This window comes from Macrotis lagotis, chromosome 6 (genome assembly GCF_037893015.1).
Source record: "Macrotis lagotis isolate mMagLag1 chromosome 6, bilby.v1.9.chrom.fasta, whole genome shotgun sequence".
NCBI lineage: Eukaryota > Metazoa > Chordata > Mammalia > Peramelemorphia > Peramelidae > Macrotis > Macrotis lagotis.
This window is the reverse complement of record NC_133663.1, coordinates 376,971-391,088: the sequence shown is the minus strand read 5'-3', so window position 1 is coordinate 391,088 and position 14,118 is coordinate 376,971. Positions and strand designations below refer to the sequence as shown.

Here is a 14,118-nt window from a genome sequence, read left to right as displayed (position 1 = left end):
CGCGTGCGTGGCCGGAAATTCCGGGAATCGTGGGAACCGTCCCATCACCCCAAGCGCTCCCGGGCCGCCTCCGCGGGCCGGGCCCCGCCCCCACCCCGCCCCCACAGGGGCGCCGGGCCCCGCCCCCCACGGGGCGCCGCGCTCACTTCCGGCCGGGGCGGGGCGGGCGCTCTTCTCCCGGCCTGCTCCGCGCGCCGCGCCTCCCTTCCGCCCCCCCGCCGCGCGTGTGTCGGTCATGGCCCCGCTGCTGCTGCCGCTGCTGCTGCGCCCCGCGGCCCGGGCCCTGCGCCCCGCCGCCCTCCCGCCGCTGCGGCCCGCGCTGGCCGCCGCCACGCGCGCCTTCGGAGGCCTCCTGGGAGCAGGGGCCGGCGGGCCGGGCCCCGCGCGTCCGCGCCTGCTGCAGCCGCCCCGGAGCGCGCCCGGGCTCTGTTCGTGCACGTGCGGGGGCCTCCACACCGAGGGTGAGTGCGCGCGGCCGGGCCTGGGGGGCCCAGGTGGGGCGCGGGGGGACCCCGGGGGCCAGAGAGGGCCACAGGCTTCAAGAGGAACGTGGCGGAAACGCCGCGCCACACTGTCGCGGTTTGTTTGGTTACATTGTTACTAAGTCGTGGAGGCGATGGGGGCGCGGGCCGCTGCCCCGGAGCGCCGCCCCCCGCCCCCCGCGCCCCCCGCCGCGGCCAAGGCCTCGTGGGCGGCCTCAGACCTTACCGCCTGGCTGTGTGACCTTGGGCAAGTCACTTAACCCCTACTGCCTTGCCAGAAACAAAAAGAACCAGAAATTAACAGTGGATAAGGAAAATGGGTGCTGTAGAGAGGGCACTGCCCCCTCACCCCAAGAGTCAGAGAGCACCTTTCAGAGATAACCCTGGCTTCAGGGGAGCCGAAGGGGGAAGGCAGAAACGTTATTCAGCAGATGCTATGCATTTTTCAATCTCATCTCATTGTTAAGCAGCTCAACACCCCTGGGAGGTAAGGGATGTCTATTATTCCCATTTTACAGTTGGAGACTGAGGCAGGCCACAGTGAAGTGGCTAGCCCAGGGTCACCAGGCAGGTGTCTGGGGCTGGATGTGAACCGTTTTGCTATCTCCAAGCCCTAAGGACTGTGGGGTAAGAAGTCCTGGGGCTGTCCCCAACTTCCTGGGACCTCACTTGGCAATAGATGAGAACGCAGGGTACTCTAGACATTTTTACAGAGACCTGTGGGGAGAGTGTTGCCTTTTTCTTTGAAGACCTTGAAGTGGCACAAAAAGAGTTAGGCTCCACCAGAGCTGAACATGCTTCCTCCCTGCCGACCCCATTCCGTTATGGACGCTGTGGCTTGTATTCCAAAAAGGAAATTCCACCACAGTCTGACACTGGAAGCTCAATTTTCTGTCCAGGCTTAACCTGGTGCCTTGAACCATCCTGCGCACATTAGGAAGGGCCTCGATGAACTGAAGTGTCCAGAAAAGGGTGGCCAGGGTGGTGAAGGTCACACTGACGTCTGAAGGAAGGAGTTGGTTCTATTGATGGGAGTGGGAGGGCAGAGGACAGATAAACTAGCTGTCCCCCAAAATGAACAGAGCCACCAGAAGCAGGACTGAGGGGATGTGACCAAAAAAAGTACCTTCCAGAAGTGGAAGGTGACCTCCTTCGCAGCCAGTCTTAAAGCAGAAGCTGGGGGGGGGGTAGCTTATTGACCTGCCCTGTAGTAGGTACCCCACACCCCTAACCACAGAGGCGAGTTGATCCTTTCTCCTTAGACTTCCCTATTGCCTAAGAACAGATGGACTCTGTTAATGATCCATCACAGGTGGGCAAATTCCTCATGTGGGGGCAGTAGGAAATTTGTCCCAAGTCCACTGTTAAAGTCATTTCTTGCCCCAGGAGAAGCAGGATTTCACAGCTTCTTAAATGAGGCTTCCCCACGTTGCCACCTGCCCAACCGCGCCATGGCACAGACCTTCTGGGCCATTGGATTCAGCTAGGGCCACATAGCTTTGGGTCACAGTTCTTGAGGAGGCAACAGTGTCCACAAGAGTGCAGAGCCAAAAGGGAGACAAAGTGGCCTGGCAAAGGCCTAGGTATAGGCATACGAAACCAAGGGTGTGAACATCTTAAATGAGCAAACTCAATTCTGGAGAAAGAAAAAGAGTTGTATTTTCCCCAGCCCCATAGAAAGTCATTAGGAAACAACCCAGTCGCACTCATGTCCCATTTGGTGGAGCAGAAGTCTAGAGAAATAAATTTTGGGACCTATGGGGGTGGGGGGCATCTTTTAATCTGCACTGGACTCCAGCTTGCAAACAAGACTGCTGGTCCCTCCGAGTTCTGCAGGCGTGTGGCATATAGGTTCTCTTTCCAGATGACCTAGATCAGCACTAGCTTCCCAGCTTCCTTTTCAGAGGGCTGATTTCAAGGTCCCCCCCCCAATATTTGTGTCCTGATCAGAACCCCTCAAGCCTCTTGGCACCAAATGGGTCACTGAGTCAGAAGGTGGCAGACCCCACCCTCAGGCAGGAGGACTCTTGTGCAGATGCACCAGGGACACCTGGTCCTTGTCTGTCATTTCTTCCTGGCTGGGGCAACCACTCTGGGCTTCAGATTCATGTCTGCAGCTGTTGCAGGGAGGGAACCCAGGCCCTGCCCATACCCATCATCAATCACTAGATGATGGGCTCATGCCCACCCAACCCAACCTTGGCAATACATAATAAAAGGGGAGAGTTGAGTTTTAGCCAAGGCTCTAATATGTCCTCAATTTTAACAGCCCACCATAGAATTTAAACAGTGGCATTCCCAAGTCTCCATTTTTATTTTAGGAGACAAGGCCTTTGCTGAATTTCTGACAGATGAAATTAAAGAGGAGAGGAAAATCCAGAAACACAAATCTCTCCCCAAAATGTCCGGAGATTGGGAACTGGATGTACAAGGAACAGAAGCCAAGCTAATCCGGAGATTAGCTGGGGAGAGGTGAGTTGTGCCTGGATTGGTTGAGGCTGTTGAGTCGAAGTGAGAGGTCTGGGCCTGGGACCACAGACCAGGAACCAGAAAGGCATTTGCCAGGGGAATTAGGAAGAAAAGTGTGCAAAGAGGGACCCCCAAAACATACTGACACTCTAGGGTGGCAGGGAAGGGAGATAGGGTACCTTCAAGACTAGCTGTGGAAAGCCAACAGGGAATTTTGGGGGAGGCCTCCAGGGCATTAAACACAGACTCTTTTGGCCTGGAGAGGCTGCTGGTATGGGGGGGAGGGGTCAGAGGAGGGGATCACACCAGGTAATCTTTTTTTCCTACTTCAGGATCACAGTCACATTCAATATTAACAACAGTATCCCGCCAACCTTTGATGATGAGCCACCAGAGGGACAGAAAGCCCAAGAACAGCAAGAGGTGGGCTCAGCCTGAGGCTCCAAGGGTCCCCAGGAGTCTTAGGGCACTGACCCTTTCACACTCTAGAGCCAGACTCATGGAGCTGCTTGTGGGGTTTATCAGGCTCAGTTTGTTCTGATGTGTAGTCCTGTGTGCAGAACTTTGCAAAACAGAGCAGGGCAACAGGTTAATTGAGCAACAATTCCTGGGACTTCATCAGAGACTTCCCAGGCAACAGCTCCCCAGGTTGAGCCTGGTCCAGGGTGCTTGGTATGGGCAGGCCATGGTTAAGAAGGGGATTGGATTGGCAGGTGAAGAGGAGCCATTAGCAGGGAAAGGAGCCCATTAGGCCTGGGGGGGGGGCGGGGAGCCAGGCCAAGAGTGAACCCTAGCTAATTTACTTTCTAGCCTGAACTTACTTCAACCCCAAACTTTGTGGTGGAAGTTGTGAAGGACAATACCAAGAAGGCCCTTGTCTTGGACTGCCACTATCCAGAGGATGAGGTAGGCCCCGAGGGAGATGGGGAAACGGTTGGTACCCCCATGGAATCAGTTTTCACCTCCTGATTTCTTTGTGGAGAGGCATGAAGGCTGGGTGGAGATGCTGTGAGGTCATCCCCTGCCAAGCCCAGTAACTTGCTGCTTTGTCACCTATTTTACAATTTTGAGGGGGGGGGCTTAGAGATGGATTCATTGGCTTGCAGGCCCAGTCCCCCAATCTTTTTTTTGACAACTTTAGGTTGGACAGGAAGAAGAGGATGAGAGTGACATTTTCTCCATCCGGGAAGTGAGTTTTCAACCCACCAGTGAATCTGACTGGAAGGATACCAACTACACATTGAACACAGATTCCTTGGACTGGGTAGGTGCCTGCTAGGAGCCAAAGGGTCTGTCAGGATCAGAATGGGCTTCTATTTAACTGAGCCCCCAGGCAGCAAGAACTTTGGCAAGTGAGCATACCTAGGACCTCCCACTCACCCAGAATAACAAGGGAGGGCAGCAATAAGGGAGCTTTTGAAACAACCAGAAATTCTGCTCCATGAGTCTCAGTCACATCTACTTTCCTGGGTTGGTCTCTCCCCCCCCTTCTCTACAGTTGGTTGAGGTACCTACCCCTTTTTCCTCATTTGGGGGGTTTACTATTACATCTGGTGATGTAATTCTGCTTCTTAACAAACCAACTCAGGCTCTGCCTGGGTCAGCTGTCCCCCCTTCCCCACCCTGTACTGTGACATCTCTTGGGTCTCTTCTCTAAGCATCCAGTACAATCTTCTTTTCTATAACTTGGACAGAATTGGGGGTACAGGGGTCTTGAGGCCAGCCTGCCCCATACAGAAAAGGTCAACCACCAGTTTTCTCCTCACAGGCCCTGTATGACCACCTGATGGACTTCCTGGCTGACCGAGGGGTGGACAACACATTTGCAGATGAACTCATTGAGCTCAGCACAGCCCTTGAACACCAGGAATACATCAACTTCCTGGAAGATCTGAAAGGCTTTGTCAAGTGTCAGTAGGGAGGCTGAGGCAGAAAGACCATGTGGACCTAGAACATCTAGAAGCTATCATGGGAAAGTCAGCTAAAATACTGGCAGACATAAATATCAATTATGTTCCTAACCCACTTTTATTTACTTGCTCTCCTAGTGTTTTTGTACACCACCACAGAATGAAGAAAATAAAAAACTGCTTGGACCCTTCCAGCACTGTAATTAGTCCTGGCTCCTCTCAGCCCCCCTGCTCAAACACATTCCCCATCCCTGGAAATAAATAATTGTCTACTGAAATATCACACACACACATTCCCCCAACTCAGGAAGAAGGAAGGACTCATTCCACGGCTGTCAAAGAAGCACAGTCAAAGTATCACACACCTGTGCACAGAAAAGAACATGCTAGAGTTAGAGAGGCCTAGAATGGGGGGGGGGGGGCACAGCATGGCAGGTGACTGTACATCCCCAGGGTCTCTGAGGAGTCCAAGTCACCCAATACAATTACTGCCAACATTTGCTCCCATCCTCACCCCCATGTCCCACCAGAGTCTCCTTGTAAGGTCAAGAAGTCAGAGGGTCTCTTAGTACAGTCAGCCTAAAGGCCACAGGCTGACCTCACCCCACCCCCTCTTTTCTTGGAACCGAGCAGGCTGGTGGTCTCTGATCCAGCTCTTCTGCCAGGGAACTGTCCTACCCCAGTCTTCCTAGTTACATCTGGAGTTTTTCCCTTCCTGCCTGTACCCAGCCTCTGGGTGATGCACCCCGAGAAAACAGCAGTCCTGCCAAGCCTCCCTCTGGAGCAGAAGGCTTCCAGCACAACCAGGCAAAGCTTACCGCACAGCTCAGGAAAAGACTGGAACTTTCTTCTGTTCCACTCATGAAAGAAAACTCAGGCCTGTGGGCACACAACTCACTGTGTCTGTTCACACTTTCTTCTAAAAGGACTCGAAAGCTCTGTTCTGTCAGCTCTGGAGCCTGAGGAGGTACAAGATGAAGGAAAACAATTCCTGCCTTCTGTATTCTACTGAAAAAGTCAAGCTCTCCCTCCCTCTCTCTCTCCAAAGAAACCACAACTCTGTTCCAGAATGCCTCTGCTTGCCCCCATCATTCTTTATCTTTCTTCCTTCTTAGATATCTCCCTCCCATTAGAGTGAAGGGACTCTAGTGCTTGGTACAGTTGGCTTTTAATTAAAACAAATGCCTGCTAACTAACTAGAAACGGGTGATTTTGCCAGTCCTAATTTATTAGGAATTCTGTACAAAGTCAAGCCAGTAACTGAATGTCCTTGCAAGAGGGGACGACTCACCTGAGAAAAAAGACGAAGGCCACACTGACACAGGACCATCCCTCTCACCACAGTCAAGTTGTACCTGGAAGTGGACCCATTCTCAGAAGCTGGGTCAGTGTGGTCTGAACCTGCTGGCCTAAAGACAGAGTCTCTTACCTTGAACACACTGGACAGATGAGCCCATCCATCTGCAGCCCTTCCAGCAAGGCCCAGAGACACTTATCATCAAACTGCAGACTCCTTTCATACTCCTCAATGAAAGCTTGTTCTAAAAGGGAAAAGAAAGCTACAACATGTGGTCTAAAGGCAATAATGCTCTGCTCTCCTGATGCAGAAAAATTGTTTGATGACATTGCAACAAAGAAAGCTCCAAGTCTCCAGGGGCAGGAGGAACACAATTGGGAAGGCTCTTCACAGCTGGGCTGCACAAGCTCTAGCAAAGAGTAAGGAAGCTCCATGTCAGTGGGGCCAGGGGAATTCAGACATATTCTCTAACTGATAAAGCTATTTTGAAGGCTAATCCAGCAGTGTGGAGGCCAATACAGAAATCACTGTTCGTTTAGACTTGCTAACTCCATGCCTGGTGTGTTCCCTTAAAGCTCTAGTCAGATAGCAATTTTATATGAGACTGCAAGGCAACTGAAATGCCCAAGAAGGGAGATGTGCCATTCTCAGACTACTAGAATGTAATTAAAAGACCTACAGTATGAAGAATAGAAAGTAATTTGGAAAAAGAGATTTTTAAGGGGGAGAAAGCAAAACCAGAAGAACAAACTAACGGACTATTTAAAAGTAAAAACAAGAGGGGGCAGCTAGGTGGCATAGTGGATTGAGCACCAGCTCTGGAGTCAGGAGTACCTGAGTTCAAATCCAGCCTCAGACACTTAATTACCTCACCCCATTGCCTTGCAAAAAAAAAAAAAAACCCTAAAAGTAAAAATAAGAATGAAAAGACAAAAGACTGATAGGGAGGAACTGAGAGAGTGTATTACAGACTGAATTTAAAAATAAACATTCACTCAACTAATGTTCAATATTAACTTTAAATTATTTTATTTTATTTTTGAAGTTCTCTTATAGGCAGTTTCATCCCCAAATGGGAGGAGAGAGGAAATAGCCCCATTTCAGAAAAAGAAAATGAAGAAATGATCAATAAACTCCCTAAGAAAAAGTCTCCAGGTTCAGATGGATTTGAATGTGAATTCTACCAAAAGTTAAAGGAACAGTTAATCCCTACTCTACATAAACTATTTTTAAAAAATAGGAGTTCCCAGGGTGGCTAGGTGGCGCACCAGCCCTGAAGTCAGAAGTACCTGAGTTCAAATCTGGCCTCAGACACTTAATTATCTAGCTGTGTGGCCTCGGGCAAGCCACTTAACCCCATTTGCCTTGCAAAAGCCTAAAAAAATAAAAAATAAAAATAGGAGTTCTGCCAAATTCCTTTTATAATATCAATATGATGCTGATACCTAAACCAGGAAAAACAAAGTATAGACCGATCTCTCCCTAATGAACATCAACGAAAAAATCTTAAAATTTTAGCAAAGAGATTACAGCAAGTTATTACTAGGATAATACACCATAATCAGGTAGGATTTATACCAGGTATGTAGGCATGGTTCAATTTTAGAAAAACACTCAATTGAACATATCAATAACAAAACCAACAGAAATCATGATTGTCAATAGATGCTGAAAAAAACCTCTAATAAAATACAACATCCATTCCTATTAAAAAACACTAGAAAGTATAGGAATAAATGGAGTTTTCCTTCACATAATAAAGAGTATCTAAAACCATCAGCAAATTTTATAAGTAATGTGGATAAATTAGGAGTATTTCAATAAGATCAGAGGTGAAATAAGGATGCACAACATCACCATTACTACTCAATGTAGTATTAGAACTGTTAGCTTTAGCAAGAAGAAAAAGAAATTGAAGGAAGCAGAATCAACAATGAGGGGGATATGACAGTATACGTAGAGAACCCTCATGTAACAAATACAGCAAAGTAGCATGATAAACCCACAGAAATCATCAGCATTTCTATATATATGACGAATAAAGCCCAACAGCAAGAGATAGAGAAATTACTGCAGACAGCATTAAAGACCTGGGAATCTACCTCCCAAGACAAACCCAGAAACTGTATGACTACAATTACAAAACACTTCTCACACAAAATAAAGTCAAATCTAAATATTCGGGAAAATGACAATTGCTCATGGTTAGGTCGAGTCAATATAACAATGACAATTTTACCCAAAATTACTTATTCTGTGCCATACCAATCAAACTACCAAATAACTATTTACTGAGCTAAAAAAAGTAGTAACAAAATTCATCTGGAGCAATAAAAGGGCAGGAATATGAAGGGAACTGATGGAAAAAAAATGTAAAGAAAGGTGGCTTTGCTCTACCAAATCTAAAATTATACTATAAAACAGCCTGGTAGTGATTAAAAAAATAGAATAATGTTCCAGTGAATGAGGATAGGTTCAAAAGAAACCACAGTAAATGACTGCAGTAATCTGTTTGACAAATCTAAAGACATTAGCTTCTGGGATAAGAACTCACTATTTGACAAAAGTTTTGTGATAAAACGGAAAAATAGTATGGCAAAAACTAGGCATAGATCCACATCTCACAACTATACTAAAATAAGGTAAAAAATGGGCACAGGATTTAGACATAAAGTTCAATATCATAGACCAATTTACAGATCAATACTCTCTGTTAGGTCTATGGAAAGGAGAGAAATTTATAACCAAGCAAGCAAATGAGGGCATTATAAATTTCAAAATGGATGATTTTGACTATATTAAATTTAAAAGTTTTTGTACTAATAAAACCAATGCTGCCAAAATTACAAGGAAAACAGAAAGCTGGGAAACAATTTTCACAGATAAGGGTTCTGATAAAAGTCTCATTTCTAAAATATAGAGAATTGCATTAAATTTTTAGGGTTACAAGTCATTCCCTAGTTGATAAATGGCCAAAGGATATGAACAGCCAGTTTTCAAATGAAGAAATTAAAGCTATACATAAACGTATAAAAATGCTCCAAATCATTACTCATTAGAAAAATACAAATTAAGACAGCTATGAGGTTCCACCTCATACCTATCAGATTGGCCAAAATGACAATAGAAGGAAAATGATCACTGTTGGAGAGGATGTTGAAGTTGTGGACTGATCCAACCATTCTGTATGGTGATGTGAACTATGCCCAAAGGGCAATACAATTGATCATACCCTTGGACCCAGCGATTTCAAAACTAGGCTTATATGTGAAAGAAATCATAAAAAAAGTGGGAAAAGTTCCCTATTCTCTGAAATATTAATAGCACCTCTTTTTGTACTGGCAAAGAATTGGAAATTGAGGGGATGCCTGACAATTAGGGAATGGCTAAATAAATTATGCTGTATAGACTATTGTGGAGTACTATTGCTTTACAACAGGGCTGACCAAAATAAGGCCCACAATGCAATTTTATAGTCTGTCCTGTGGGTTTACTAAATGCTTTAGTAAACAAAGCCAAGCTACCACAGAGCTCACTAAAATAACACATCAAAATACACTGCCTATTGTTTCAATAAAAACTTTTTTTGTGGGTTTTCTTTTTTTTAGTTTTTGCAAGGCAATGGGGTTAAGTGATTTGTCCAAGATCACACAGCTAGGTAATTATTAAGTGTCTGAGGCTGGCTTTGAACTCAAGTCCTCCAAGACAAGTACTTTATCCACTGCACCACCGAGCTGCACCAATAAAAACTTTTAAAATTAAGGCTGGTCGGTCCTGTTCTGTAAGAAACCATGAATGGTTGGGACTCTAGAGAAGCAAGGAATGAACTACAGGAACTGATGCTGAGCAAAGGAAGCAGAACCAAGAGAACATTGTGCACATTAACACTGAAATTGATCAACCTTGACAGATGATGTACCTCCTTAGCAGTTCAGAGAGCTTGGACAACCCTTGGAGACCAACTATGGACATCTGGAGGAAGAAAAACCAAAGGAAACCAAAAATTCCTACAGACAGAATCTGAATGAACACTACATTCACTTTTTAAAATCTCTTTTATGTATTTCTTTCCTAACTCACGGTTAATCCCAATTCCTCACACTAAAAGTGACCAATCTGTAAACATGTTAAACACAAATGGGATTGTATTAACATTCACCTGTTTGCCACTAAGGGGAGAGGGGTGGGAAGGGAGGATAGAAGGAAATTATGTAACTTAAAAATATGCATATGCATGTGGATGAATGTTGAAAAACTTTCATAATATGTAATTGGAAAAATATCAATAAAAAAAAGAAACAAGGAAGGATGACAACTTCAGAGACAAGAAGTGGACTGGGGATAGCTATTTTTTAGGACAATTCCAGCCCAAAGAACTCAGGAGGCAGCATTAGTAGATGTTGTTTGTTCAGAATGCCTGAATTAAGCAAAGGGTTTATATAAGAGAAATCCATTCAGGAGGTAATCATTTTAAAGGCAGATAGACATTGAAGCACATAGTTTCCCAAGGGAGAATGAGTAAGATCATGGTTCAGTTTCAGACAAGATGGACAATTTGCTCTGGTCAAAGGGATTGTTTCCTATGCTGATGACATCAGGTCCAGTCAAAAGTAAATGGCCAAAATATTGCTAAAGATGATCAAACTAACATCAGCCTCTCTAAATAAACTTCAACAGTTTCTCGTAGAGGCATCCCAGGTAGCTTTGATGAAAATGAGAAATGAGCCCTCAGCCCTTCATCAGTGATTGTCCCCAGGACTATTAATCCAAACCCAACTATTATCCACATTTGATTAGATAGAAAAGTAGGACTTAGTAGAGCAATACTCTCTATACTGTAAGGGATGACTTCCAACAAGTTGTTGGCCTAGGCATGACAAGATCATCCAAGAATCGAAGATAAGAAACCACAGACAGAATAGCAACAGAAGCAAGGGACACAGATGCTCCCACGGAAGCATCTTTGAAGACGGCGTCACAGTGAGCATGGGCATGCTTCCAAACAGCAGTAGGAACCTTGCACACCACATGCCCACCTGAGGGTATACTGTTGGACCACTCACTGGGTAGCAAGCCTATCAATAAGTAAAGCACAGCTGGCTGCAGCTAGTGACCTAGCCCAGAAGTGAGGCATAGAAGAGGTTCGATTGCTTCTGACAAATTTAATAGAACAGAAACTCCTGAAAAAAATCTCACTGGGGAGATGGTGCTAGAAGAGGGTTCTATGCCTCCAAATCCTTAACCCTCTCCACTAACAAAGTCAACTCATGCCCCCAAAAAGACATCTTCTCACATCACAAGTAGAGTTCTTGCATGATCATTGATCCTCTAGAAGGAATCTTGTCTGTTCACTCAAATCAGAACTCTGTTGAGTTTATTTGTTATCCTGATTCTGCTCACTTCACTGTCTTCAGGGGTTTTTCAAGCCATCCCTTCCATCACTCGACAGACTGCCAAGATTCCATTAAATTCAAATAGTCATTTGTTCAGTTATTTGCCAATTAGTGATAACTCCTGTCCAGTCTGGTGCCACACAAAAAGCTGCTCTGTTTTTGTAGGTGTGGGTCTTTTTCTTCTTGCTTGGTTTTATAGTGACTCTGACATGCCCATGGGTAGCCCATTTAGGGCTACCTGGACAGCTGGGTCAGGTCACATTTCCTCATTTTGGATTTCTTCTCCCAAGAATAGTTTGTTCATGTCCTTCGACCATTTATCAATCAGTGACTATGAGAAACGTCACCTTGTGAAGCAGCAGAGGGTTCTCCAACTAGGGTTGCTAGTCCTAATCTATCTTGTCTGCCCAGATATAGAGAAGGCAAGAGGGGCACCCAAGAGAGCAGATTCTTATGGAAGGATCTGCACAACTGTGAGTGTAAGCTGGAGGGGCCTAGGCACAAAATATATGAAAAAGGGAAAGATGCCAGGGGCATGGAGAAGGTGCCTGGGTGCCTGTCAAGAAGATAGATGGGAGTCATCTAGAGTCCACTGCCTGGGAGCTTCAGTAAGTGCTAGACCAAAGTGGACATCTGCATCGCATGATGACCTGAGACGGAGAGAAAACAAGCTCGCCTATACTAAGATTCTCCCACGCACATATCAAGATCATTCCCTTAAAAAGGGAACAATGGAAACAACCCTGAATCTTCCCCCCCATTCTTGGATAATGAGGTACAAAAATGGGGAGATAGACATTCCCCAAAGATGCTCATCGCCATTCAGTTCAAATTCCAGGTCAAGGAAGGAGTCTCACTGGGGACAAAGGCATTACAGAACCTCCTGCAAGAGATCTGGAATAGGTTGAAGTTCAGGTTTTCCATCCCCACAAGGAACACCAAATGGATGAAGATGGCCCAGATTTCAACCTACATTTAAATGAATGTCCTACAGAGCTAGACTATCATATATATATATATATATATTCAGTACAGGAGGAACATGAGCTGGGTCCAGGATTGAAGAGGAGGCAAGAAACAAAATGGATCACACTAAGACAATGCCAACCTCTTTTACTGCCTAGAGCTTTTCCTATAGCAAAGTCTCACACAAATACTTTTAATGGGATTGCTGCCCCCAGGCAAGAATGAAAGATGAGCATCCAACAGAGCAGCACAGAGTGTGACCAAGCTGAAACATTTCAAAGAAATTCTGAAGACAGGGTTTCGATACATTCCACAAAAGCTTAGGTCACAGGGAATGTGGGATGACAGTATCTCTGGTGCTCCTGATACACCAGCTTCTGTGTGGGACGACATGGAGAAGTCATAGTGTGGGCCTACACAGACAGGGTGGGAAGAGGGCCCAGACTCACCCTGTGAGTCCCACAAGAGCAAAAGAAAGCCTCACGGTGGCCCTGAGCCAGCCTGGACAAAGGAAGGGGCAGCAAACAATCTGAGACTTGATAAAAATACACAAAGTGTCAATACACTGAGGGAAAATTATCCCTTCTCTCAAAGTGGGAACCACGAGGGCACATGGGTGTCAGTGGGTGTGGAGATACACTCTCACCCTCACTCATACACACTGCTCCCACAGAGCATGCTCATTCATAATACATACCACAGTACATCTCATTCCCCCACACACGCTCATTTATATTCTCACTGTCCCATACACAGAGCACTCTCCCACTCTCACCTACATTATCCCATACGGAGCACACGCTCACACAGACAAACACACACATTCTCTCTCTCTCTCTCCTCTCGTGGACGCAGAATGGGGAGCTGGAAGAGAGGGAGTGTTCCCAGAGGTCACAGCACATCGGGTAGCTGGCCTGAGGGCTGAGCTCAGCAAGGATGAACTAGATGCGTACGTTCCTGTTAGCACTGAAGGGAGACTTCCCCCAATCCTCCAAGGGGGGGACTTGCAGAGTATTATTCAAGCCTCCCTGGCCCTAGGGCCCAAGTGTGGCTCCCCAGAGGCCAGGGTTTCTTGGAAAGCAACGGGGCCTACGTTCTCCCTTTCAAAGCTCTCTTGGACCAGGTGTGTAGGGGGTCACCTTGACTCATCAGCTCCTGCTGGATTTCCTCTAAGACAGCAAGCTCTTCGGGGTCGTCCACCTACATGGGGGAGAGGAGAGTGTGGGCTGATGTTCTTCTCCAAGGGACCCTCCATTGAGGGACGGCGGGGAGGGGAGACGTCCAGCTTCCCGGTCTCAGCTCGGGGCCCCCAGAGCTTCACCGAGCCTCCGGAAGGATGGGGCCGACAGACCTGCGCCAAAGCCTCGCTGCTCCTCGGGGCCGCCGGGCTCTCGGGGGGCGGCCGCAGGGCCAGCCACTCGGCCTCCATCACCTCCTGGGCCACGAGTCCACCGGGCGCCGAGCCCCCTCGCCGATACTTCTCCAGGAGCCGGGCCCGGCTGCTCCTCATCCTCTGGAGGCATCGCTGCGGGGGAGAGGGCAGAAGCCCACGGGCGTGAGCCCCGTCCTCGGGGGCCCGGGAAGCCGCTGCCCCCCCACCC

The 14,118-nt window shown here is 47.0% G+C and overlaps 2 protein-coding genes across 2 annotated transcripts in view; one reads left to right on the top strand and one right to left on the bottom strand.

Annotated features, from left to right (window-relative positions):
- Positions 1-220: 220 nt before the first annotated feature.
- C1QBP (complement C1q binding protein) lies at positions 221-5,825 on the top strand. The gene is made up of 6 exons (XM_074190488.1): positions 221-461; positions 2,804-2,954; positions 3,284-3,374; positions 3,762-3,857; positions 4,093-4,215; positions 4,720-5,825. Exons 1-6 carry the CDS (start codon positions 236-238, stop codon positions 4,867-4,869), a joined length of 837 nt encoding a protein of 278 aa, XP_074046589.1. The 5' UTR covers positions 221-235; the 3' UTR covers positions 4,870-5,825.
- The window catches only part of RPAIN (RPA interacting protein), a 9,668-nt gene continuing 510 nt past the window's right edge, over positions 4,961-14,118 (bottom strand). Inside the window, exons 2-7 of the mRNA XM_074190489.1 lie at positions 13,869-14,042; positions 13,657-13,717; positions 6,291-6,402; positions 6,153-6,216; positions 5,680-5,820; positions 4,961-5,226 (exon numbers count right to left, since the gene is read on the bottom strand). Coding sequence (XP_074046590.1) covers positions 5,197-5,226; positions 5,680-5,820; positions 6,153-6,216; positions 6,291-6,402; positions 13,657-13,717; positions 13,869-14,042 — 582 coding nt within the window. The 3' untranslated portion in view covers positions 4,961-5,196. The remainder of the gene's footprint in view (positions 5,227-5,679; positions 5,821-6,152; positions 6,217-6,290; positions 6,403-13,656; positions 13,718-13,868; positions 14,043-14,118) is intronic.

Coding starts and splice junctions, on each gene's coding strand:
- C1QBP (XM_074190488.1), top strand. CDS start 236: ATGGCCCCGCTGCTGCTGCCGCTGCTGCTGCGCCCCGCGGCCCGGGCC. Junction 2,955..3,283: donor CGGAGATTAGCTGGGGAGAG/GTGAGTTGTGCC, acceptor TTCCTACTTCAG/GATCACAGTCACATTCAATA. Junction 3,858..4,092: donor GCCACTATCCAGAGGATGAG/GTAGGCCCCGAG, acceptor TGACAACTTTAG/GTTGGACAGGAAGAAGAGGA.